This window comes from Pleuronectes platessa, chromosome 1 (assembly GCF_947347685.1).
Source record: "Pleuronectes platessa chromosome 1, fPlePla1.1, whole genome shotgun sequence".
Lineage (NCBI taxonomy): Eukaryota > Metazoa > Chordata > Actinopteri > Pleuronectiformes > Pleuronectidae > Pleuronectes > Pleuronectes platessa.
The window spans coordinates 19,783,824-19,809,235 of NC_070626.1; the positions used below are offsets into that span (position 1 = coordinate 19,783,824).

Consider the following 25,412-nt stretch of genomic DNA (forward strand, 5'->3'; position numbering starts at 1 on the left):
CCCTTTGAAGTCATAGCACATTAATATAGCCTTTCTAATGTGAACCATATGGCAGTTTCAATCATTTGCACTGGAGAAAGGAGCATATAGACAGTATAATGTCTGTATAATGTCCTAACCCATTACTACTGAAGGGCTGTGCCTTAGAAGCTGTTCACTGGGACATGCACTTTTTCTTCTTACTTTTATTTGAACACAAAGACAAATAAATGAGCGGCCTCATGATCACTCACAGATGAAAAGCAATATTTTCTCCATGAATCATTACATGAGTCACTTTCTGAAACCACTATAAACATTTGGAGCTCTTGACCACAATGAAAGCAGGAAATCTCGGTTTCAACAACTTCCTGTCTCTGGTGGCCATAGGAGCCTCCGTGGCGTTCAGATTCTCCACTGGTGAAAAGAAACCGGGGAACAAAGGCTCACAGTCACTTAATTTACTGAAAGTGTGTATAATTTGCGGCTCGTATACAAATGTGGGATATTCAGTCTCTCAGGCAACGTATTCAGTCGTTGCTTGTAATAAATTCCCACAAGACCTTTTATCAATGGTCGTTGTGTTTTTGATCATGGCTGACACAGATCAGGCAGACTCTCTCTGCCCTGAGGGTGCCCTGGATTCAGACTGATTTGAGGGTGAGCTCCGAACAGTGATATGCAGGCTGTGCCTGGTAAATAAGTTTGGGATCTGAGCTGGGACACGGCATCAGAGAGCGGCATTGTACAGTAGAACATTGTAGGAACGCATGAAGAACCTTAAATGCTTAAAAATAAGATGTTTATTTATAATCAAAGAATATGAGGAGACCCTTATAGAGACAGGTTTAGTGATCCGCCGTCATGAGCCTTTCACGACACATTGGTATCACTGTTAATGTTTAGCGCTAATTTCCTATATGAAAACCTTTATTATACAAAATAAACCATGCAGAAAAGATTTGCATTTATTAGAATATTTTCATTTCCTAGTCCAAGTTCTGTATACTTGTTGGTGGTTGTGTTTTCTTCTTGTATTTGTAGTTTTGTTTCTATAGTAAAGTATAAAGATAAACTGTTAAATATTAAGTCTCAATTACATCTATTTGTCATAAATGTTTGATTATTTTTGGGAATCATTGGTAAATGCTTTAAAATGTTTGTGCCAGCTGATTTACCGGTGGGGTAAATTTATCAATTTTTATTATCTGTATCGACATCAAGCCCCAAAAATCCAAATTGGTCAGGATGAACTTCCAGGGGCTTCAGGTAACGTTACGTCGTCGTAATGTCGGAGATTTAAGTTTGTGTGCTTCTCTCAGTCTTTGGATATAATGACTAACAGGCTTTATACTTTTTGTATGTTTTGGTATTTGTAGCTATCTCGTCGTCTCACTGCTGGTTCACTGCTGTTGTTGAACATTGGTTCGGCGCTGTGACCGTGTCAGTGTTGTTGTGTTATTGACATTTCTATAGGGGAAGAAATGACGGCTGCTTGGGGAGAATTTTGCAACGCCTTTTATTCACAACTACTTCAGACATTTTGCAGCTTAAGTTAAAACAATCTGTTTTCAGAGACAATTGTTGGTGAAAAGCTCACATTGTTGAACCTTAAACTTTAATTCTCTGTTTAGTCCGTTCAATAGACTCACTTTTCTTTGATAATTGCATGATCATCTTTATTTTTTTTATATTTTTTTTAGAGAATAAGTTAGTTTGGGCTGCATCCAGCTATTATTTTTGATGAATCTACCCATTATGTTTTGATTCCAGAGGTGATGTACTTTGTCCAACCAATGCTCCAAAACCCAAACACATTAATTTAAAATGCTAGCATGCACTAATATTCTATTACAAGTAAAACGATTGCAGCTCTTTGTGTAGTAAAGCAAAACGTTTACTCATCTGCCTCTTATAGTTTGACTACCAAAGCCCAGCCCAGAATTAGTATCTTGCAAAAATATCCGCCTTGGATCCGTATTTCTCCTTTGTATCTAAAACTCAGTCAAGATAACTAGTATTTGTGTTTAATTTGTAGATTCATTTCAAAATTGAATTTCTTTCTTTTGCGATGACATACAAGTAGTCATGAAAAGTTGGAAGTCGAATTACATTTCTGTTACTTTTACAGGATCTTTGTATCCATCTGTGTTTCCTGCTCCCACATGTAGAGCCTGCCTCTCCTTCATTGAATTAGGTGAAAGAGAAAATTGGTAAAATATGTCTTTTCTTTTGTTGTGTTAGAAGAATTTTAATTTGGCTCCGTTTGGCCTGTGTTTTTGTGATCATACCAGTACTGTTGTGTAGCGGAACGTGTGCCTTAATATTAAATATAGTAGCTTTAACACAAATAAGCCAACGTTTTTTAATTTTTTCCTTCATAACTTACTTGATCTTCTTTCATTGCCAAACAATAATGAAAGAAACTGAACATCGCTAAAAGGTTGAAAAGGCAACCAGCCGTAAAAAAATTTGTTTTAGTGGAGAATTATTACACTTTGTGTTCACATTTCTGAAACACATTAAGAATATTCACTTTCTTCATTTGAAAATGGTCAGTTCTCTAAATTTTTACATTATTAAAAAAATTAAATTTAGCATTATCCATGCGGTGGCTTGGTCTTTACTGTCTATAGATTAATGAAGAATTGTCCTATGTAACTGTTGATCATTTTGTACAAATAATTGTGTATAAAAAGATTCTCAATGCACCCACAGTCATCGCTAAAGTCTCATTATAAATACAGAAACTGGTTTGTAGTATAAGAAAAGAAAATATCGTTATACGTTTTTAATAACACCTGTTGATACAACACCTTTCAAGAGGCTGTTTCATGGCAGATGATTCCATGGTATGAAATAGTTGCCAGGGTGAAAAATAAAGAAAGGAGAGGAAAAGAAGAATGAGACGAGACAAGAAAGAAAGAAGTACACAAGGGGATAAATGATGACTAGAGATGCAGGAGAGAAAAGATGGAAGTCGGTGTGAATTGGCAGAGCCAAATGCAAATAGTGGCCTTCATGCTCATCACCATGATTTGTTTTTTCATGACCGTCCACACGCGTCCTGAATGAGCCAGTGGCCAGCCCTCGGCCTGCTCTGCTCTCATAACTGTCAGGAGATCCTTTATCTGACGGACCTTTATTTACAGCTTTAATTTCCTGAGCTTTATGTGTTCCGCTCGCACGCCACACCACTGTGACATGGGCGAACGCCGTCTGGAATGCACCGCAAATTTTTTGATAGGCAAATGTCCCCCGAGCTTTCATTACATTTCATGTTTGAATGGTAAATTGTATCCTCAGAAGGAAAGATTTTTGTCTCTGAGATTACAGTGATTTTTTTCCCCTCTGTTGTTCGAAGTGGAAGACCTTTAGCTATGCCTCTTTTCTGGACTGCCCACATGTCTGATGTTATCCAGGTCATGTTGTTGCTACCTGTTTCTCGGTCTGAGGCAGGTAGAAAAAGAAGGGGCTGCTTTGACAGAACCTGTAAATCAATCCCATTCTCTGGCAAACAAAGATTGATCCCTCAGTGGCCTGTCGGTTGCTGGGTGGTGGGATCCAGGCCTCGGATTTGAGTGGGATGATATCAGACAGATTCATGGCACATAAGCCTTCTGGTTCAAAGAGGCATGAAATAAATACTAGGCCACTGCCAATAATAAGAAGCAGCATAAGTACGCTTTCGCGCGTCTCCAGCGGACCTTTGGAAATGGGTATTGAAAACCTTGTTTATGCATTCGGCCGTACTATAAATGAAACCTAAAGGGAAATCTTACACAGCATCAATCGTTACGTCCTGAATTTCTTGCATTGTGTAGAGACATGCTCCTCAGTTTGGAAATGTTTTTGACATGACTGCGGTAGTTCAAATTTCCCCTGCTATCCAGCCCATTTCCTTTTCCTAAATGAAATGCAGGAGGTTAAGTGTATGCTTCAAAAATGTGTTTCAATTAAAGTCTTGTGCAGGTTTTGTTGATTTTAATTTCTTTTAAACAGTGGCTGCATGCCTCCGCTCCACCTTGAGTGGTAAAGCTTTCTAAATAACCTCAAAAAGTATCTCCGTAGATAATTTAATTTTTTTGTGTGTTCCTTGTAACACTCAAGGTCTCCAGAGACCTGCTGCCAAAGCCCTCATTTCATAAACATGTTTTTCACGAGGTAATTAATTTGCTTTAATGATAAAAAACTAAATGGAATTTCAGAAACGTCTTTCATTGTAAATGTTCATAGCTGGTTATGCGTGGCTCAAAACCGAATACTTTTGACATCGCTGTTGTAATTATGCAAAAGCCAGGATATGTCTTTACAACACACTGAAAATGTGGAGTTTGGAAATCACAAGGTAATTATAGTTTTACACACTGTGGCCTTAACTACTGGGCCATTATGGGGTGCACAAAAGTCATTCACAGCATCATTATTGCGCCCTCTGAGATAACGGCACAAAAGAACTCCACGTGGAAAATTACATTTGAGACCTCTCATCTGCTATTTCATTACCTTGCTCTTTCTGATGGGTGAAATGGGTTCTCTTAATTTAAGGAGCTGGATTCCAGCTTGGTGAGTGATTTATGTAATCTCACGGTAAGTGTAATTTCCCATAATGCCATGTCAGAGCTACTACTCTGCTTAGCTACCACATTCACTCATTGCATTGTGAGCCATCTTCGCCCTGCACCTCACAAATAAGACCATTTCTATGGTGTGCACCCTGCAAAGACAGAAGTATGCAATTATCTGTGAGCCACAAGTGTGTCTATGGGTGACATTCATACCTTCTTTGGACAGACATAATTAGTCCGCAGATTCTCAGGCACTAAGAGACTGTCTTCATTGACAGCTCTGCAGGGTTACTCACATGCTGAACATGGCAGAGACATCCGATCGGTGTCATGGGATTCGAATAAACAATTCTGTTGAACACAGGGATTAGTTTTTATGCTCAATTATTGGACTGTCTGGTAAAAAAACTAAATATGATCAGACATAGTTTTATAAATCGATATCTGTTGCCTTCTTTAAACTAATTTCATACACATGCATGAAAAATGTAACCCCAAACACCTAATTTCTTTTCTCATTTACCACATCGCACCATATTTTGGTATAGTTTAACACTCAAACACAACTGTGTAGTTTTGACAGAGTAGCATCAAAGAACGGGAGCTGAATGAGTTTGGGTGATAGGTTCTGTGCAGTGCAGCGTCTTACAGATCAAAGGAATCTTAACAGTGTTTTATAGCAAAGACAACATTTGCACGATATAGTTCTAATTTGGTCAGTGTAGTGTATTCTTGAAGTGATAACAAGCAGATGCGCATGTGCTGCTTATTCAAAGGATCTGTGGCCAAAATATTTTTGGTAACATAAGTTTTCAATTATGTTAGTTTTTCTAAAGACATGAAGGAGATATTCATAGAAAACATTATTCAGATCACTAAAGGAGATTAAAGTAACTCTAAATAACCAGAAAACCTTGAAGTTATTTAGGTTAGGTTTGGGTGTAAGTTTGCATATAACCTATGTCACGAGTTCTGGATGACCTGAACTGATGAGTTGATGCATGACTATGGGATAATTTTCTTTTCAGAAGTTTTATGTGAATTGTTTAACTTGTACTGTTTTATTTATGAGTGAAGCTTCAGTTCAATCTAGAAAGGTTAAATACCTGGGGTCTGCCACGATGGCTCTGCCTCACGACTCATTCTCACATTATTGATGGAAAATTTTGAGATTTTGCGATGGTGAATACATTTAACAGTCAGTGGGACGGAAGTTGAAAGTCAGGTTTGTATTATGTCGTGGGGTTTGTTGTGTTATTTGTACTTGGTTGATTTGTTTCATTTTTCCGGAGAAATTTTCGTAGAAGCAAAGTATTGATGTTTTTTCTGTTGCAGCGTGATTTGGGACATGGTGATGTAGAGGCTTCATCATTCTTGACCTAACAATTCAAAATTTAATTTTTAAAGATATTCTTGTAAGCAACACATTTCCGCAGCAGCAGCTTTTCCTTAATATCGATGTTTGTCAGAGAGGCTAGTGGGTGGAGCTGAAGTTTATGTAGTTCATTGCATGTGACTGTAACAGTGATATAATGGTCCTGGTGTGGTGTTGGAGGAAAGCACCTGCAGAGGAAGGAAACAGAGCCGAATGTGTAAGAATCAATTTCCTGTAATGGACGGAGCCACAAGTCACTGAGGACTACTTACATTAGTCCCACTTTATCAACTTTAACATACCATAGAAATAAAACAGAACCAGTGCTCATCCAACATTTATAGAAATTCAGAGAGAATTGTTTGTCTCTTAAGAGATTAAGAGGGATTTACAAATAATGTTTGTTAAAAAGCACTAGACTTATAATTTAAAGGATGTTTTAGTAGATAAAACATTATAAAGCTTTATTGAAACATACTGAAAACAACTTTAGCAAAAATATCTATCTTACTTTACGTGGGCCTCTGGAAACCTCTGTAATTCAGGGTTTGGAAAGGAGGAGGATTTTATTTTCTTCATCTTGCTATGAGAATGTAAGCTGGAAATGATTACCGGCACAGTTCATCATTTGGTTGGGATGAGAAGAGCACAGCTATAAAGAGTCCCAGCCTTTTAGTGGTTGAAATGGGAATTTATTTTCCCCCTCCCTCATCAGTTTGTGAGTTCGTTCTGCAGTGTCAGCAGTCGGCACACAAACACGGAATTCAACCCCCCCCCCCCCCCCCCCCACAAACAGCTTGCTACCATCCCCCCCTTTCCCCCTCATGAACTGACATGCTGGAAGAAACATATGCTACTATTCCCACTTCCTGACAGCTTGTGCTGCTTGAATGGGATCTTGCTCAGGGAGGAAGCAGTTGTCTGGGAAGAGAAGAGAGATTAAGAAAAGAGAGAAACCTCCAGGATTTTTCTCTAAAGGAAGTAAAACGTCAAGCTACTGTAGTTTAAATAGTGAGTTAAGGGTACAGCTAGTAGAAGCCTGACAGTTTGACACTCACTCTTAAGATTGAGACACTTTTTACTGACAGTCCAATTTGTGATTTGTCCTGAGATGATAGATAAAAACTACACACAGGAAGCATCAAAGTTATAGTGACTTTGAAGAGTGGATTTGTCTCTTTACATCTTGGGCTAAATTACCCTTTGCAGTGACAGCAGCACATCAGCACATCAGCATCTCAGCAACAACAGCTGGAGTCCCAGCGTGAACCCTCGAAAAACTCAGCTTCAGTACATTTGACATGTGCCCAATATACAATCATGTTCAAGCTATATTTAAGTTGAAGAAACAACATAAAGCCAAACAAAACACTAGTTTTATTGTATATTCCTCTCTGGGAACTTTCAGAAGATGTGTCTGTATTTAATTTCTTCCATACCTTTGTGTCTAGGTGCTGTACCTTGGTAGCCTGGATGCCAGACGAACTTAGCCCCGCCCACAACATTTTGGTCGGGCAGTTATGAAAAAATTATGGGGCGTGTTTCAACTGACCAGGAAGTAAAATTCCTCTTCGCTCAATTGGATAGACCTACAACCAATCAGAGCAACGTAGTATGTGACGTATGCTAAGCAACGCATTGTGAGTTATTTACTAACGCCGGGTTCACACCGGACGCTTCAGCGCAGCGCCAAGCCTTAAATAACAGCTGGCTCCCATCCACTCCCATGTTAAAACTTTGTGCCGGTCACACCGGAGGCTGAAGCACCGCGAGGCCTCCGGTGTGACTGGCACAAAGCCGTGCAGCGATCTACTGGATCAACGGGTGATATTATTAGCGCTGCCCGGCGGTTCAGCGTCGCTTCAGTGTCCGTTGTGAACAGCCAAGCGCCGGGGCGATAGGGATTAGCGCTGTGCTTTGGCGTCGCCTCCACGTTCTGTGTTCCTCTTTCAAAATGAATGCGCTGTCGATGTCTTCTAAAACAGACTCAATGGCAGCATCTACACATCTCAGCTCGCCAGCGGCAGGCATGTTTGTTGAAAAAGAATTCAACCCGAGGGCACTGTGATGACGTGGTTGATTACGTTACCGTTGATCATCTGTCAATCATCGTATAAAGCCCGCCCTGACAATCTGATTGGCCCGGTCCGGCCATAATTTTTTCCCAATGGAGCGACCCCAGACCGAACTGCCTGACCAAATCTGTTGTGGGCGGGGCTAAGTTCGTCTGGCATCCAGGCTAGTACCTTGGCGCGATTTATCTGAAACATTTCCTGTTATGATTATGCAACCATTATTAACCTATAACTAACTGACTAACTGACTTCCTGTTGCAACACCTGCTCATCTGCATTTGCGAGATAACCCATTTGACATACAGATCTGGGAGTGGCATGTTCTAAGAAAAACTAATAACTTCTCAGTATTTCTATAGCATAATAACAAGTATTACCTTGTAACGTCCAATCTATAGGTTCTGTATCTGCGTAGTTAAATCTACAAAGTACTGCATAAAGAATTGTCCTCATCCGTCTATTACCATGAGGGTCTGTGTCTCCCAAAATTTGTCAGTGTACATACATAGTAGATCTGGTGATTATGTCGGTTTCTTGTGTTTCATCCAGCCCTCAATGCCATGTACTCAATGTACTCAACCTCTACATCGTTAATGAGGCATTTTCTCTCTGGCCATGCGCAACACAGAACCTACGAAGCACGTTCTGATGTCTGCTCTTTATCTAATCTAATCAAAACTCTCTTGAAGTCCAGCGATGGACTGTAATGCCACTGTACACAGAACGCTTTCCATTCACGAAGGCCAAACACTGTACATCAACCACAGCCCCTCTGAATCTCATTTCACCACCCACATGCTTCAGTTACATCTGTGCATTCATGAAGTCGCATTGTGTAATACTTATTTCCTATAATATAATGTTCTGTTTTTTTTTTCTTCGGCTCCTGGTGCCGCCACCACATAATGACACAGTCCTCTGTTTCTTAGCTGCAGATTTACCCTTTAGCGTGTTGATCTTGTCAGTAGTTGCTGGTGAGACATTCTCCTGTTATTTGAGCAGTTTGGTCGAAGAGGACTGAGTTCTTGGACCGTGTCATAGTCTGCAAACTGTGGATGGTCTCCAGTCTCTTTTTAAAAGAACATGTCTAATGTCTCTATGTAGTCTGATGTCTTTCACTTTTAATATTGCAGAGTGACTTGCGTTTACATTGGTGACCAAGTGTGTTTGCTGAAGGGCACCTCAGTGTCCAAAGCTTCTCTCTTATTTCCCGTCCCAGATTTATGGCTCCAGGCCAGACACATTTTATTGAAAAGTCATGGTTGACCAACTGCTAATCTCTCCATGGCCTTTTTATGTGTAGGAGCAAAGTGTTTTCAGGCATCAGGTTCATTTAATCTGACATCTACTTTTTAAACCTTTTTCAAACCCAACTTCTCTCGTTTATTGAGGAGTAAGAACCAAAAGGTTGATGAGAGATAATATTTTTAGGGCTGTGAAATGATTACAATTTTTAATCAAATTAATCACAGGTTTCTATGGATTAATCATGATTAATCACATTACCGATTTTCTCGGAATATTTTTGTGAAAACAAGATTTATGACATTTAACTTTTCTTTTGTGCTGCAACTCAGCAGTTCTTCAGCAGTTATCATTGCTTTTCCATATGGAACATTAATATAATCTTCATCCTAAACAATATTCGGGCTCCTTAGCCATTGTGTGGTTGAATAAAACTTTTTTTTTTTTAAATCAAACAGAAATTATTTGAGCTTCTTAGCCATAGGATGGTTGACATTTTTTATATTTTTTGTCACACAACCATTAACCACACCATGATACAATCTAATGCCTCTAAAGGCCCTCTTAGCTACTCGTTCTTTAGCCAGTTGGTGAGGCAAACTAACTTGTTCAAATTCTCTGACAGTAAAGCTAACCGCTTCTTTTGCACAATGTGTCCTGCGAGTGAGTCTGGTTTGGCGCATTGCACTTGAACGCCCCTCGCCGACCAACACATGCTTCGCGTTGCGGTGGTTACGCCGGGTTCACACCGGACGCGGAAGCGACGCCGAAGCGTGGCGTAAGCGCTAATCCCTGGCGCGCCGGCGCTTGGCTGGTCACACCGGACGCGGTAGCGACGCGGTAGCGACGCCGAAGCGCCGCGCATTACTTATAATATCACATACTTCTGCTGTTATCAGCCTGCAGTAAAATCGGCATTTAATCATTTTTTTCAAGCATATACTTACTTGTTGCTCCAACATTAAGCAACAGCATCCCAACATGTGTCTCTTTTGGTGTTGTCTTTATACAACATATGCTGAGAATCAACAACTCAAGTTACTTCTCCACTTCAATGATTAATTTAATGTCATCCATGTTGAAGAACTTCTCCGCTGTTAGCTCCGGTAAATGTCGGGTGTCGAGGGTAAATTACGTATTCTCCACTCAAGCCTATGTGGAGAATACGTAGCCCCCCCCTCTCTTTTTATCTTTATGACTGCTTGTGTGGCTGTAGTGGATGGGCAGAGGGGGACATTAAATAATGTGGTTGGTAAAAGTGGTAAAATTAAAACTCCAAGACAACAGAACGTGAATACAAAGTATGGGATGCATATTTGATCATTTATATCATATAAAATATGTCATCTATATCGTTTAAAATCATTTTTCAGTGTGTTTCCTGTCGCGATACGCTCGCGTCAAGCGGAAAAAATAGACTCGACGCCGAAACGATCGCTTCACGGCGCTAGGCAGCCGCGGCACAACGCTACGCTTCAGCCTCCGGTGTGTTCAGCGCTGCGGTTTAACATGGGAGTGGATGGGAGCCAGAGGATTGGCGCTGCGCTTACGCCTCGCTTCGGCGTCGCTTCCGCGTCACCCGGCGAGCGGCAACTAGTGCAGAGGCGGCGGAATTGGAAGGTCCTTCTGCGCATGCGTTAAATGCGTTAAAAAAAAACAACGAATTAATCCTGTAATTTAATCATAACGCGTTAACGCGTTATTTTTCACAGCTCTAAATATTTTATTTGTTAAAATGTATATCACCTGTCCATTTTAGTTTGCCTCCTTTTGTTCCACATCTGGCTATCCACTAACAGCGTGCACTTTCTTTCCACTGTTCTGTTGCGGAGAGTGACAGTTTGCTTGTGTTTGTTTATTTGGGAATTCCAGGTCTCTCCCTAGTCTGCTCCAAGCTTCAGCTTGGAGAGCCCAACCGCCAAGATGGATCCCAGCAGCTGGAGCGGCAGCGAGAGCCCTGCCGAGGACCTGGAGAGGATGAGCGACTCGGCAGACAAGCCGACAGACAATGATGCCGAGGGAGTGTGGAGCCCTGACATTGAACAGAGCTTCCAGGAGGCACTGGCCATCTATCCTCCATGTGGACGCAGGAAGATCATCCTCTCTGATGAGGGAAAGATGTACGGTAGGTACAGATGCGGTTTAACCCAAACAATATCTGCTTTTCATACTTTACTAAGAGGTTAGAACTGAAGAATCATTAGGCAATTTTGGTGAATATTTGCTTTCTTGCTAGAGTTAGAATGAGAAAATCAATATCACTCACATGTCTGTCCTTAAATATGAAGCTAGTATAAGAAGCTGGTTAGTTGAACTTAGCAAAGCGACTGAAAACATCTAGCCTGCATTTGGCTACATCCTGTTACTAAGTTTAGTTTTAAAACTAGCAATGTTGGCCCCGCTTTAGTTCGAAAAATCCAGGGCTGCGTTGTGGTCTGAACGGTCAAAGACGTTTGGACACGATGACACAATCGGCTGCATTCGTTTCCTGATTGTTGGTTCTTATCAGTCCCGACCTGACTATCAGCGGTGAAGGCAAACAGTTGTAAACACTTACTGTCAGTCACAGTTCCACCTCATCGTCTGACCAAAACAAACAAGTTTGCCACCGACAGCAGAGTAGACAATCTCCTTCCTGTTTACAGTACATACCTAAATGATCAGATGATATATGTTGTGTAAGTATGGATGGGGATTGTTAGTGAAGTGGAGCTAAAACACTAATTTGGACAGGGATTGTTTTCCTTTTTAACGCCATATTTAAAACGAAAGGGGGAAAAGGTTATGAAACCATCACCCGGTGGCTCAAGAACTACCTTTTTATACCTTTTATGCTGAATAAATACACAAAATTAAAGTGTAAAAACATCTATTTGCGGTTTTGCAGGTGTCATTTCTTGGTGTGAGGAAAATAACGGCACCTGGCCAATGTGCAGCCCTTTTTTCAACTAGTTGGTGGTTTCATATTTAACCTGGCATCAGACATGATATTAATCTAATTTGATAATTTGGGCAGAAAGAGTGAATAAATGCATTTTCCTAGAAAAAGACTCGATACATGGTTTAGTCTTATGTCAGTCTCGTATCTCTGATGTGTGCTGTGATGATGGCCTTACAGCTACGACTCTGGTTCACAGAAGTGCAAGTTTATAAGTAAAGCAGCATGAACTATTAGTCAGTAGCAGATGGTACTGCGGCTGCCACCAGCTGTGCCCCCGTTCCTCCCTCCTCTTCCTCCGATTCCTGGCTGGGTGATGTCATGGAAAGAGGGAATATTTTCTCTCTGCGGTGTTGGACCGTCTCACAGCCTGTCAGTGTCAAGTGAAGGCAGAAAGCCCCTCAGAGCATTCGCTCGCAGCTGTCATGTGACCCCTCCGGCCAAACAAAATGTAAATTCTAGGAGTCGCAGTGAAACCCCTCGGCTGCCAGTACAAAGATGTGAGCTCAGACAACAGGACCCTCCCCACTGTTGCTTCCTCTGATTCCCCCGTCCCCATTAAATTAAAGGATGAAGATTCGCTCTTTTAAAGTTCTAAATGAGCACTGCTAACCGCAGACCTCTCATTACCCAGCGGACGTTCTCAATGTCATGCAAATGTTAAGCTTTCTGTCACACTGACATTAAGAATATATGTAGTTGACAAGTTATTGAGCAAGTTAAAATTCAGAGTTAGTCCTACTTGTTGATTTACTGCAAGCAGCCAAATGTAAAACATGAGCTGTTTGTTGAAGGTGCCTCGCTTTCAAATATTACTATCAAATAAGATAAGCAGATGATAATTATCACAACTGACATTGATGCAATGACAAAAGACAAGCCACCAACATCTGCCTCGTGAAAATGATTTATAGGCAAAAAATATAAGTCATAGAGAATATTGTGTTTCAACTTGTCTTACTCTGCACTTTACAATGATTGTTACTCAAGAGAGATTCAAAACCCTAATAATGAACCCGACGAGACGTTTTGTGTTTGCGGTGTTGAATCCACCTTCAAATCTGCTGAGGAGACGACTGTAGGGTGGAATAGAAGTCCGTCCTGCCAGATGTGTTCCATATCTGGTTTCATGCTGTCTCACCAGTGGCAGAATCCTTCCACTGGCTAGTCATAGTAATTCAGACCTGGTAGATTTGAAATAAATACTACATATTTACCCAACTCCAAGTGTAGAAGCAGATAAAATATGCAACAGATGATTATATGTTGTGAAATTGTGGCAGAGAATGGAGGTACATTGTCAGTTATTGGCAGCTACAGAGGTTATTGTTGTTTTTCTGAGATTTCAGGCAGAATTGTGGATTCCTCCCTCTTTCTTAACATGGGTGTGTTTCGTGGGACAGTGCTTGTTGCTCAGTCCTGCAACTGTGCTGCGTCCCAGTGCCCATTCCATCATACCATGAACTATGACAATCTCACAAAGACAGGAGGGTGCCATGGGTCCTTCTGAAAGTGCATTGAGACAGCTCAGTACTAAAATACATTGTTTACCGAATATGAAAGTTGGACCAGGAATAATTCAATGGGGTTGTCATGGTTATGGGTGCAACACAGCATTTTCAGAATAAACACTAACCCATGCTACTATTGGGCACTTGGACATTTAGAGGCAAAAGGATTCACGTCCTTATTCCTCTTTGTGTGAAAATAAGCAACTAAATTTCCACACCTGCTATAAGCAGGGCGGTATTATGCAAAGGCAGCTGTACATGTTCCGCTCAATACAAAGGATTGTGTCTGGTCCATTCAACCCATGAGCGTCCCTGTAAGAAGGAAAAATGTCACTACTTCCTCTCTGTCACTGCAGCTAATGTTTAAATGTGTGACATATCGTATAATAAATCAATGGTAAGTGTTAGGCATTTATAATGTCGCAAACAAAACAATGCATTTTAGTAACCATAAATACTATTCAGTTATCCTGCGAATGTGTAGTTTAAAAATATAATTTAAAAAACAGGTAAAATATATTTAGCTATTTAAAGAACTCGTCTGAAAAAATGGACGCTCTCATTGCCATGTAAAGATAAATTCTTTGTAGGATGCCTCAGGCCATGCCGTTCGTGCTTCTTTAAACACCGTCAGAGATATACCGCTGAAATGGTCCTCCGTGCTGTTACAAGGGATTGATTTGTCTAAAACATCCAGTGATCTGGCTTTTTAAAAGGGTTCAGCTAACCACGGTGAGGCTGATATGGTGCTGTGGTCCAGGTCCATAGGGTTTATAACAGGCACCTACTGACATCACACAGAGACTCTCATGGCATCTGAGATGAAAGTTGTATACAAGGAGGCAGGTATTTTGTGGTTGAGAGACCCTGGGGAAGGCATAGTGTTCCATACACAGAGCTCATCACAAGAGGAGCCGCCCTGAGTGCCCTTAAGCCCTTTGTTATCTTGGGGTAGAGTGCAGTTAATTAGCAACAGTCTCTATAGCAACTGTGTTGCGGTACAAAACAATTTCTAATTTCTGCTTCTTAGCTTATTGTTGTGTTTACCTGAAGTGTTTCGGATACGCTGAGACCAGCATTGGCTGGCGCTGTGCCCTTTCTCTGAGGCTAATTGTGACTGCAATGGAAGACACTACATCTACATAGACTGCATCACGCGGCACTCTCCTCGGCCCCACAGTTATTTAGAATATTTTAAAAAGTAAAGGGAAATGGAGGGCGCTGGCCCCCAGCCACAGGCCCGAGATTCTGCACTTGCATAATTCCCCTGCTGTGCTAGGCTGCATTCATTTATCCCAGAAATAGAGTTGATAAATGAAACAACACGTTTCTCTCAAATTGCATGTTTATTCATTGAGTTATGTATTTGCACTTGCCCCAAACGCTAAATGACAGTGGTGAATTTTTCGCAGTTACTGGCTATAAAAAAGCAAACTGCTTTTTATTCCATCTACTGACAAATAAATATGTAAATACATACTCTTCTTAGCCTATACCACTCCCATCTCGTGTTTTTGCTCAGGCGACCAGTTGTATTTGTTGTGTGAGCTTTAAAGTCTATTTAAATAAAGATGGAGACATAATCACCTTATGGCACTTTGTGATGGACTATAAGTCTGGTTCTAAAGAAATATCAATAATTACACTGCAAATGTTTCATATTTAACCTGAAATAATATTTACAATCCAGAAATTATTAAAATACATACATGTTGTAATATTCCTGTTGCAAACGCATACTGCTGGCCTGTGGCTGCATGTTACTTTGGATGTAAAGCTTTTCCTGTTACCATTCTGCTGTTTGCTCTGCCATCTCGTCAGTGATCCAGCCCAGACCCCTCCTGTGGGAACTAAGTGGCACTTGGTTTGCAGAGATGCCAAGGATGAGTTAGATATAATGAGCAGACCTGGCTTGCCCCCGATGGCCCAGCACTGTGCTCCTCTGGGTCTCGTCTCACCGGGCCGAGCATGCTCTGAGACAGAGCGAGCGGATCTGATCCTCCCTGCTGGGCAGATAATGAGGAATTCTGGGATCAGCTCAGGCTCCCCGAGTCACCTGCATTCACTCAGAATGGAGTGTGAGGAACTTCATCGCAGGAGAGACATCACACACCTCCAGAATAATCCGTCATTTGTTCCCCTGCCATTGTCAGTGGAAGGCTGCAGTGTTTTCACACACATGGTAGTGAAAAAAGTCCAATTATTTTATGTCTTCCTCAAAAGGGGTAAGTGTAGAACGTGTAAATAGTCCTGATGCAGGTATGATGGAGGAGGGAGGAAGCCATTTTGAGGTATAGTTGAAGATAGGGTTGTGTCGAACAGGTTATTTTATCACTAGTAGCGATGAAGATGCCTCATACTTCTTCCAGCTCGATAGTGAAAGGGATCAAACACGGTGGATGTGAATGGGTCAATAACCACAAATCAACCTTGTTTCATGACGCTTCCCTCCAACATGGTGCATCAATGGTCACATTTTACTCTCCTCAACGTGGATAACGGATGGGAAATTAAGTGAATGTTATATTTTATACTTTGCCTTTTCCTCTGCATTTAGTCTCGTCCAAACGAGAACAGCTTTTTTAATCACTAAAACTAAGATTCTTACAAATGCCCTCCAAAGTTCAGATTTTCTTTTACTCCGGTTTCAGCGTACAATAGATGCATGTCCAGTGTTGCTTTGTGCAATAAATATGGACCAGAAACAACTAGAAGAAATGGTGCCTGTATAATGGTTCCTCTACGTTTGGTTAGCACTCTTTGTCGCTGAATCATCTTTGACGGCATCACAGGCTTCTGCCGATCCTAATACTTGGATGGCAGCGTTCTTCTTTGATATTTGATGGATCGTTGATGTAGACTTTGTCGCCGCCCACTGGTACGGCCCACTTGTTTGAGCATTTGTAGTCGTTTTGTGTTCTCTTCTGGACTTAGATATTTATATTTATATAAAACAAAGGGGAAAATATGTGGTCAAAAACTTCTGCAGTACTGTGGACAGGAGCTGACACTTAGCTGTGTTTTGTACTCATTTTATCTAGTAATATGGAGAGGAATAATACTCGCAGACCTCCAGCCTGCCTCGTCCCAGCCTATGATAGCAGTCTCATACATGAGGCATGTCGGGTATATCACTTTATCTTCCTGTCCTTCCACTGTTGTGAAAGTTAATTTGGACTGATGCAATTTAAATAGTAATATATAGATGCATGCATGATTATATAGAATGCATATATATTTAACGATCCCTTCATGTGTGTTGAAAAGAGCCTGGATGATCCTTCTGCACGTGTTGTTTTGCAAAGCAATGAGCTGCACTCATGGGTTTAATATGCCCAGTAGACTCTAGTCAGAGCACCTGGAGCCGACAAAAACATCCAGAAAAAAGATTACCTTAACATCACTGTGATTTGTTTTAACCACACTTGTTTTGCATCGATCAATTCCTACATATCTTAAGTTGATCATCCACGTGTGTTTCTGTGGCTTGGGGAACAAGCAATTAATGAGAGCCAAAATGGCTCTGCATTTTTATGCTCCTCTGTTGCTGAGCAGCAGAATTGATTTTGAAGTGCATATTATTTCATGGCAGTCTTTCCAGGGGGCAGATTTCTGCTCCAGCTCGTGTCCATGTTGTGGTGACCAAGCATAACATGTTGTCGCTCGTGTCAGATCTCCACTCTCGCAACCTCACCTCGTCTGGGTTGTTCTTGCCTCACATGGCTGCTTATCATGAACTGTGGTGCTAGAGGGGCTCAGAGCAGAGTGTGACTCTGTAGAGAGAGAGAGAGAGAGATAGATTTGAAAACAGAAAGTGGGCTGTCTGAAAAAGAGATTCTGTGTGTTGCTTTGCATATTGTTTATGATATATTCATGTTTATCAAATGTGCACTGCAACATTACATGGAAAGAACATCTCACGCAGCAAGTTTACAGAGTCTAAACAGGATCTAGTAATGCTTTCACTGTCAAATATTATAATGTATCACCCTAAAAATGTTGCGCGACATATTTGTCATTTAGATTTTTACTGCTCGTGTTTCCAGATCAGCGCTGGAAAGAGGATAAACAAACTGATCCGTGAGTGTGTGTTTGTGATTTTCCGACTGTGTGGAAGTGTTTGCACTGCCTGGTTGGACAACAGCCTGTGGTTCTGTGCCTGCCTGAATCAGGAGTGCGAGGGGTGTGTCCCTGCTCTGAGGACTGTGTGAGGCCCTCTGAGCCGGGCTTCTGGTTTCAGGTTGCATGTTCCCAATTGGCTGCTTTTGTTTGACTAAAACACAGCGAGACCCTCGTCTTCTTAAAGATGCAGTGTCACTTTTTTTGTGTGCGCTCTCCTCAAGGGAAAAATCCTCAGTTTCGTGCTGATTACATCATATTCCATTCCGACTAGATCATCTCATGCTGATGGAACCATTTTGTGTAATCAACATATGAATGGAATCTGAATGCCAGAGTTATTCTCTCGTCCAGTACACAGGGACGACACTGCAGTGCGAACACAGACTGTCATTTGTGTCTGTGCTGTTTGTGGAAAAGAGAAATGTCCCTCAGCCCTGAACGGCATTAAACTCAGACAGACAGAACCATAAAGTGATCATACTCAATGCTGTCTCATGGTCTGACCTTAACATGCCATGTATATGATCATTGCTATTATTAATCTTGCAATCAAATAGTAAGTGCATGTTTATGACGTTCTCACTATCTGGAGTATTCCCATTAACTATTTAGAACCTCCTGTGTCTCCAAAAATTTGGATTTACTTTTCAGTCCAGCCTCACTCGGCTTGTGCTCGTGATTACGGAAGAATGCGACAATAGAGCCCTTCATGTCCTCTAAGTTTGACTTTTCATTTATTGGTCACAGCCAACATCTCTCCCTTTGTGCTCGGAAGCTGAATTGATCCTGAGAGATTGAAAGTATTGATTTGACTCAGTGTCTTACTTTGTTGTGGAGGAGGCGGGGGGCATAAGCAGTGCACCTTTCTGACTGTTGGAGCCAACGTTCACACATTGCACTCGCCACACAGCCCGTTCCTCGGGGGACTCATAATCACAGCCGTCCTCTCAGATTAGTCCAGCAGCCTGTCCAACTGTGGCTTCACTCCCTGGTCATTTATTTCAGCTGTTTCTCTCTCCTGAGAGGCACACCTCAGCACAATGACCAGGCCCGGCCTCTACAATAATGTATGTGATGATAAACACAGTGGCTCCTAATTGATAGAGTGATTCAGACAAGCTCTGGCTGTGCAAATTGGTCCCCTGTGAGTACGTTGCAAAGAGTTGGGACTAACAGGTTTCAGCTCTGGCGTGGTTTGAGAGACGTAGAGAGGAGAGAGAGAGGAAATAGAAGGGGCCGACCCCGCTGAGTGATAAAGAGGCTGTCTTTGCCTGCTCAGCCCCGTCTGAATACAGGCACAGTTCAGCAGAGGTTGGCTGCTGTAATCCTCTCAGTGTCTCCAGGAAGGCTCAGGTTAGTGACCTGCTGCTTTGTGATGTCTTGTAAGATTTTGAGAGAACACCTCACCTTTAATCCCCCACTGTTCAACTAACACATTAGCTCAACCGCTCCTGACCCAGCCCTTGCGATAAAGCCTTTTATCCAGCTCGATAAGGTCATTTGAAGTTAAGTATTGATTTCTTATGGTGTCCAGAGAAAAAATGGATTTTTAAAGAGCTGTTAATTACAGCTGCACACTGCATTATCTGGAGAACTTAATTTAGCCCGGGCTGGATTTTTAAACCCTGAGTGATACCTGCAGTCATCAATTAAAATCTTGAAAGCTGTAATGTGTGTTAGCAGGGCTTCATTCAGTTGACTTCACGAAACATGTTTTATATATGTGTGAACATATATTTGAGATACTGTCAAGCTATATGAAAAAATATACTAATTTGACTTAGGTCAGAAGTGGATACAATTTCTGGTTGCACTAAGTATATTTTTGTGCACCTGCTTTGATGCACATTTCCATTCTGTCCATAGAAAATGTTGACAGGTTATGAGTTTAATATTTATATCCACCTGGTTTAGGAAGATAGGTTGTTGTATTGATTTAAGCAAGGTGTTATGGAAGCAAACCTGGTGTGTTAATCGCAACATACATGAAGAGTGTTACTTCCACTGTAGAGATCTGTGAGCACCAGTGACCCTATAACCAGACATGAATGATATTTTTATCACAGTTTTCACATTGTTATTGTTTATATGACTTTATTTCGTGGAAATTCATTTGAGATTTTGTAATTTTGTTATTACATTTGCGCAAACTGTAGCTGATCATACCGGACTCTACTCTTAGCACAGGTATTACAATAGAAAAATTCACTTCTGCATTCCTAACCAGTTCAGTACCATAAGAGACATTGACATTGGCCTTCTGTGTAAATAAATACATATAGTCTTGTAAAGAATAAAACATTTGACAGTTCCTTCACGTTCATCAAATAGAGACATGTTTGAAAACCCTCTCATCATCTCGTCTCTCTCTGTCTTCGGTTCAAAAATTCTCACGATTATAAATAAAGAAATTGCACTTAATTGAAGGTCTTTCTTATTTTATGTCCCAGCCTTTCTTGTCTAAGTGAGAAGTGAATAGAGCCGTTTCCTGCGGATCCGGGAGGAACACCCATGTGCAAGTGAGCCCAGAACTGAGAGAGGCTGAGAAAATTCAATGTGACGGTTAGAGAGCCACTGTATGGAAATCCTGAATCAGCACTGAGTCCGAAAAAGTGAGAAATTCCAACAATGTAGAAGCTTTTACACATTAAAACAATATGACCTCATATACAATAACAATGACAAGTTCTATTATGTACATTTTACTTCCTGGTTGGAAATCATTCCTGCCTGAATAGAACAAAGGATACATAAATACAGAGCCAGAGTAACGAGAAGATATATGGTCTATGAACTTTTCTGTTCCAGCCTGCAGGCATGTGTGTCTGTGTGTGTGTATGTGTGCACAATGAGGAGGAGGGATTTCTATTGTCTCTCAGAGAAAAGCATTAGTGCTTGTGATCATCGTGGCGTCGCTCATACAACCGGCCTTGGAGTCTTTCTTATGGACCCACGCTTCTCGTACAAAGGCCCAACAATACTGGAAGTTAAAGCACTTGTCACAAGCAGCAGGTGGTTTGGAGTCAGATGTTATGATCAGCAGAGATTATCCTCCTAACTCCAACATGAGATTTCACTGTTGAACAGAGAGAAGAGACTTATACATGTTGGTGCTAAATCACCTGCAGGGCTAGCTTTACACCTTTTGTGTTTAGTCGTTATTGTTTATGCTTATGTAGCTGACATACTTTTTTTTTTTATTCCAAGAGTTGGTTGTGATTTAGTCCTGTGTAAAATGATTCATCCCACAGGATCCTTGTCCTCAGCGCAGCCTTTTGCCTTTTACCCACAGCTAACAATGCTAAATAATGCTAAACAGGGAGCGTGGCGTTTTCCTTCCAAAAATGCCACTGTCAGTTTTCTTTCAAGTCACAAGTCACAGCTTCTTCCCCACTTGGCAAGCAGTGATTTCCCATTGATACTGCGAGTGAAAGGCTTCCTGGCTCTGCCTGCTCTTCCCAAAAACCTGGGCCGAATGCCTTCATATTGTTCGTTGAGTCTATTGTGATGCTAATGTCTGCCTGAGACCCTTGAGTCATCTATCACGGATGACAGGAAAGCTGGGGCCATTGTGTCGGCCTGCTACACGCACAGACACGTGCACACACATAGAGAAATCAACATACAACAGGCTAGGGTCTGTAAACCAAAAGAAAGGTTTGAATCAACAGATTAAAATCGAATTATTGTTTGGGTTAATATGAAGAGTTGCAATTTAGGCTTCAACTAACTGTTATATAAATAGTAGATTAAGTTGTTTATCATTTTAATATCATATTTTATATAATGAATCAGTCTTAAGTAATGGTGAAAAGCATTCATCCCAAGTCTCAGGAGCTCAAGGTCGCATTTTCATTCTAGAACAAAAATAACCAGTTTGCAATAACAAAACAAAAATTCACATTTCAAATGAAACTGGGAAATATTTGTTGTTTTTTTACTGAAACTATTCAAACTTAATTTTCTGTTGATTGACAGGAGCATGACATTGTAGCTTCAACAGTATTTTATATATTAGTTCTCTACTTAATAAATTAGAAGTCTAATGCTGCATTGAATTACTATTAAATATCTATATATTTAAGCTGCCTTTAATTTTCTTGATTAATTGCCTGGTCTATAAGATGTCCGAAATATATGAGGCTGAAGCTATAAGTTTTTGCAGCATGTCTTCCCTGCTCGCTCTCACCATGTCACGCTTACACACGGTCCAAACAATAAATGTACAAATTCCCCCAAAATATCTGAAAAACAATGGAAATTTGCACAGTTTCCAAGGATATTTAGTTTTGTGGAATATTAATACCAGGAAAATCTGATCCTCACATTTTACAAACTTGAACTATCAAATATTTGTCAGTTCTGCTAGAAAAATGATTTGAACAAATTAATGAATGATACTTTCCACCGTGTTGTACCAAAGCCACCTCTGGTCTAACCACAGTTTAAAGGTATTGTAATGTGAACATTAAAAAAAAACAAAGAATTGAATGAAGGGTTGATGATAGACGTGCCTTATACTGTGTTGGGCAGTGTCACAGATTCGTCCTCGGTTCTGTCAGGCCCTGCTCACAGAGCTGAGTGGTAGGAGCCACACATGTCGGCAATCTGCCGACTGATTCTTGGCCAGGCCCGGCTCTGTCTCACTGTCTCATGGCAGAGTGCTGGGCCAGATGTGACTGTGGTTGTGCCTGCATTAGGAAAAAGTGCTGTTACAGGAAATGGATGCTTTTAAAAGGAGGAAAAGAAAAAAAACTGCACCGAGCAGTAGGAGTATTGTTCTTGCTGCTCAGAGGATGTAACCAAGCCAGTTAAATTGTTTAATGTACCATTACTTAAATTAGACTGTGTGTGTTACACAGGTGTATAAAGGCATTGGTAGTGAATTCAATGACAAGCATTTGGGTTTGCATGCCAGTTGAGATTCAACAATGTTTTAGTGGTACTCTAGTAAAGTGGAAAATTGGAAACATGAAATACAAGCCATGTTAATTGTCATGTCATATTTATTAGCCTTGTATGTTGCTTCTATTTTATACTACATTGATTTTAGAAAACATCTTTGAACGTACAGAAGAAATTGTAGATTGTTTGTGTTGCATTTAATCACTGTTCAAGGAGTTCTTGTGGACTGTCACTGAAGCCCATTACTAGAAATAAGATTTAAGATGCTGTATCGTACAGTTGTAAGATGATTTATTCATTTTTTAAATGTCTCTAGCCTCTCGGCATGATTTCAAAAAACATTCTTGATATCATTTGTAGAGCTAAAACAATCTATATTCACTAAAAATATTTACTAGTTTCAGCTTTCCGTTTGTAAGAATAAGTGGTATTTTATGTATTTAAAAGTAAATTGATGATATTTATTACTAGGACAATATGTGTTTTCATCCATCTAATAAACTGATTCATTTTTAAATGAACCTAAAGATGAATCCTTTGTTATCTACACTCGTGGTTTAAACTGATGTTCCAACAATCATACAGGGTGTAATCCATCAAGAGAGAGGTCGGGATATACCAGTTTCTGTGAGAAGGTTTTAAAAGCCAGAATACAATATAAACCTGAAATATGTTGTGCTCAGAGTAAATGACAAAACTATCTCTTCACTTTTCCTTTATTGGAAAATATCATTCTCCTGCTCTTTAAAGTAGCACAAAGCGCTGTAGTACCCAAAATAGGTCTTAAACTTGAACTGACTAATGCAGAATTTAAGGGTACACATGTATTTTTCAAAGTTCATGGAATCCCATATTTATCAGCAGAAAGGATGATTGCACTCTTTAAAAAATCTGGTTTTAGCAGGAGTTCGTAGTGAAGCAGAAAATGAGCAATGCAGGATTGATTTTGAACCAACTACATACTTGTCTACAACTTTCACAGAAAATTAATCTGCGTCTATTTTGACAATTGTCGATCATCTTTAGGTAGCCTTTAAAGCAAAACACACTCAAATTTTCCAGTTTCTCAGATGTGATGACCTGAAGATTTTAGTTGTCATAGCCTTATCGTAAAGACAGAATCTTTGGAATTTAGGCTGTTCGGTCATTTTTTTGTCTTCGAGTTTGGACTGTTGCTCAAATAAAACAAGCTATTATAGGCTTGAAGAAATTGTCATCAGCATCTTTTCATCATTAGTTAATGGAACAAATCAATAATCAAATAATCAAGACAATAAACTTCAGTCAGGATTATCAACTGTTGATTTCGACATTGAAAGTCTAATGGGAGGAAATGGGAAGTTATCTCTGGGTGTGGTACCTCTGAGGTTGGTCCACATGTCGACTGGGGACAATTCACTCCATTGTCATTCACAACAGAGGGAGCCCGTCCCAGGTTCCTCAGACAGAGGATGCTGAGGGCCAAATTGGATTTCTGACTGAATGAGGAATCAGCTGCTTGGAGACGGTCTAGAGAAAGACGAGCCAGCGTCTCTTTGTGGGGCTGCTGCTGGAGTGCCATTCACATGTCGCCGATCCTCCACACTCATTGAAATTCAGAGGAGAGTTTACTCTGGCCAGGTGGAGGGCTCCTCTAGCTGCTGAAAAACACAGACCTGCTCAGGGGTCACACTATAAATATTTAATCCCCTTCCTGCTGCTTTGAGTGACGGGAACACCCCTTAAAGAGTTAATTTTCTTAGCCTTCTCCCGGCACTGATTCGACAGCAAGACCTTATTTAACCCTCAGCGCCTGTCTCAGCTGTAGCTACGTTGATCATTCAAAACTAATGGGAAGAAAATCTTTCGGGGCTTTGTTGAAAAAAATAGCCAGCACTCACAAGAAGATGACTTTCCCAAATTCAAAGTTTAGATCTTAAGCTCTGCCCCGACTGAAATCAGATCAGTGTCACTCTGTATTTCAGTTGTGTTAATTGTTCAACAGATTGGCTCTGAAAGTTTAATCATTAATACAGTATACAAAGTTCATAAAGGTATGCTTTAATCAAGCCTTAATGCACGTGAGCTCACATTGAACCAAACATGAAAGCTGAAAAACTGAAGACTTTTTTATTAAACTGTTCTTGTACTAGTCTTCTTCTTTGAAAATGGTTATAGTCTTATGACTAGTTTTGGGAAGCACAGTTGAGTTGAAATACATACATCTACAAATTTAAATCAAAAATAACAAAATCCGCTTATCATGTAGACTTACTTTTTTACAAAAACTGTCGGCAATTTGTTCTTTGTGGAATATCATTGATTTATTAGTTGGTCATGTAGCAGAGTGGTACTACCTGGATTTCAGGAAGGAAAAGCTGAGTTTTATTCGTGAATGTGGACCGCCACATCTTTTTTCCGGAAATTGTTGTTTTGCAGAGCCAACTCAGGCAAGAAGAAAGAAAAAAAAAAAAGAACATGGGCCAGCCAGGACCCACTGAGCTTTTTTCCAGCCTGGTGAAAAGAATGAATTATTCAACAGTAAGCAAGCTTTCAGCTGGCCATTTGTGTGCTTTGATCTACGAATCAGGAGTTTGCATGAATGCCTGTATTGTCATGTCATGTTTCCATAGTGTGTGAATTATTGAAAATAGTGCAGCCCTCCCCCTCCTCTACTACATCTAGTAAAGTGTACACTGCAGGTGGTTGGACCTG

General features: G+C 40.6%; 1 protein-coding gene across 1 annotated transcript in view; it reads left to right on the forward strand.

Moving 5' to 3' along the window:
* Positions 1-11,134: 11,134 nt before the first annotated feature.
* Positions 11,135-25,412, forward strand: part of tead1b (TEA domain family member 1b) — a 31,255-nt gene continuing 16,977 nt past the window's right edge. The window contains exon 1 of the mRNA XM_053420005.1: positions 11,135-11,367. Within this exon, the coding sequence (XP_053275980.1) occupies positions 11,166-11,367 (202 nt within the window). The 5' untranslated portion in view covers positions 11,135-11,165. The remainder of the gene's footprint in view (positions 11,368-25,412) is intronic.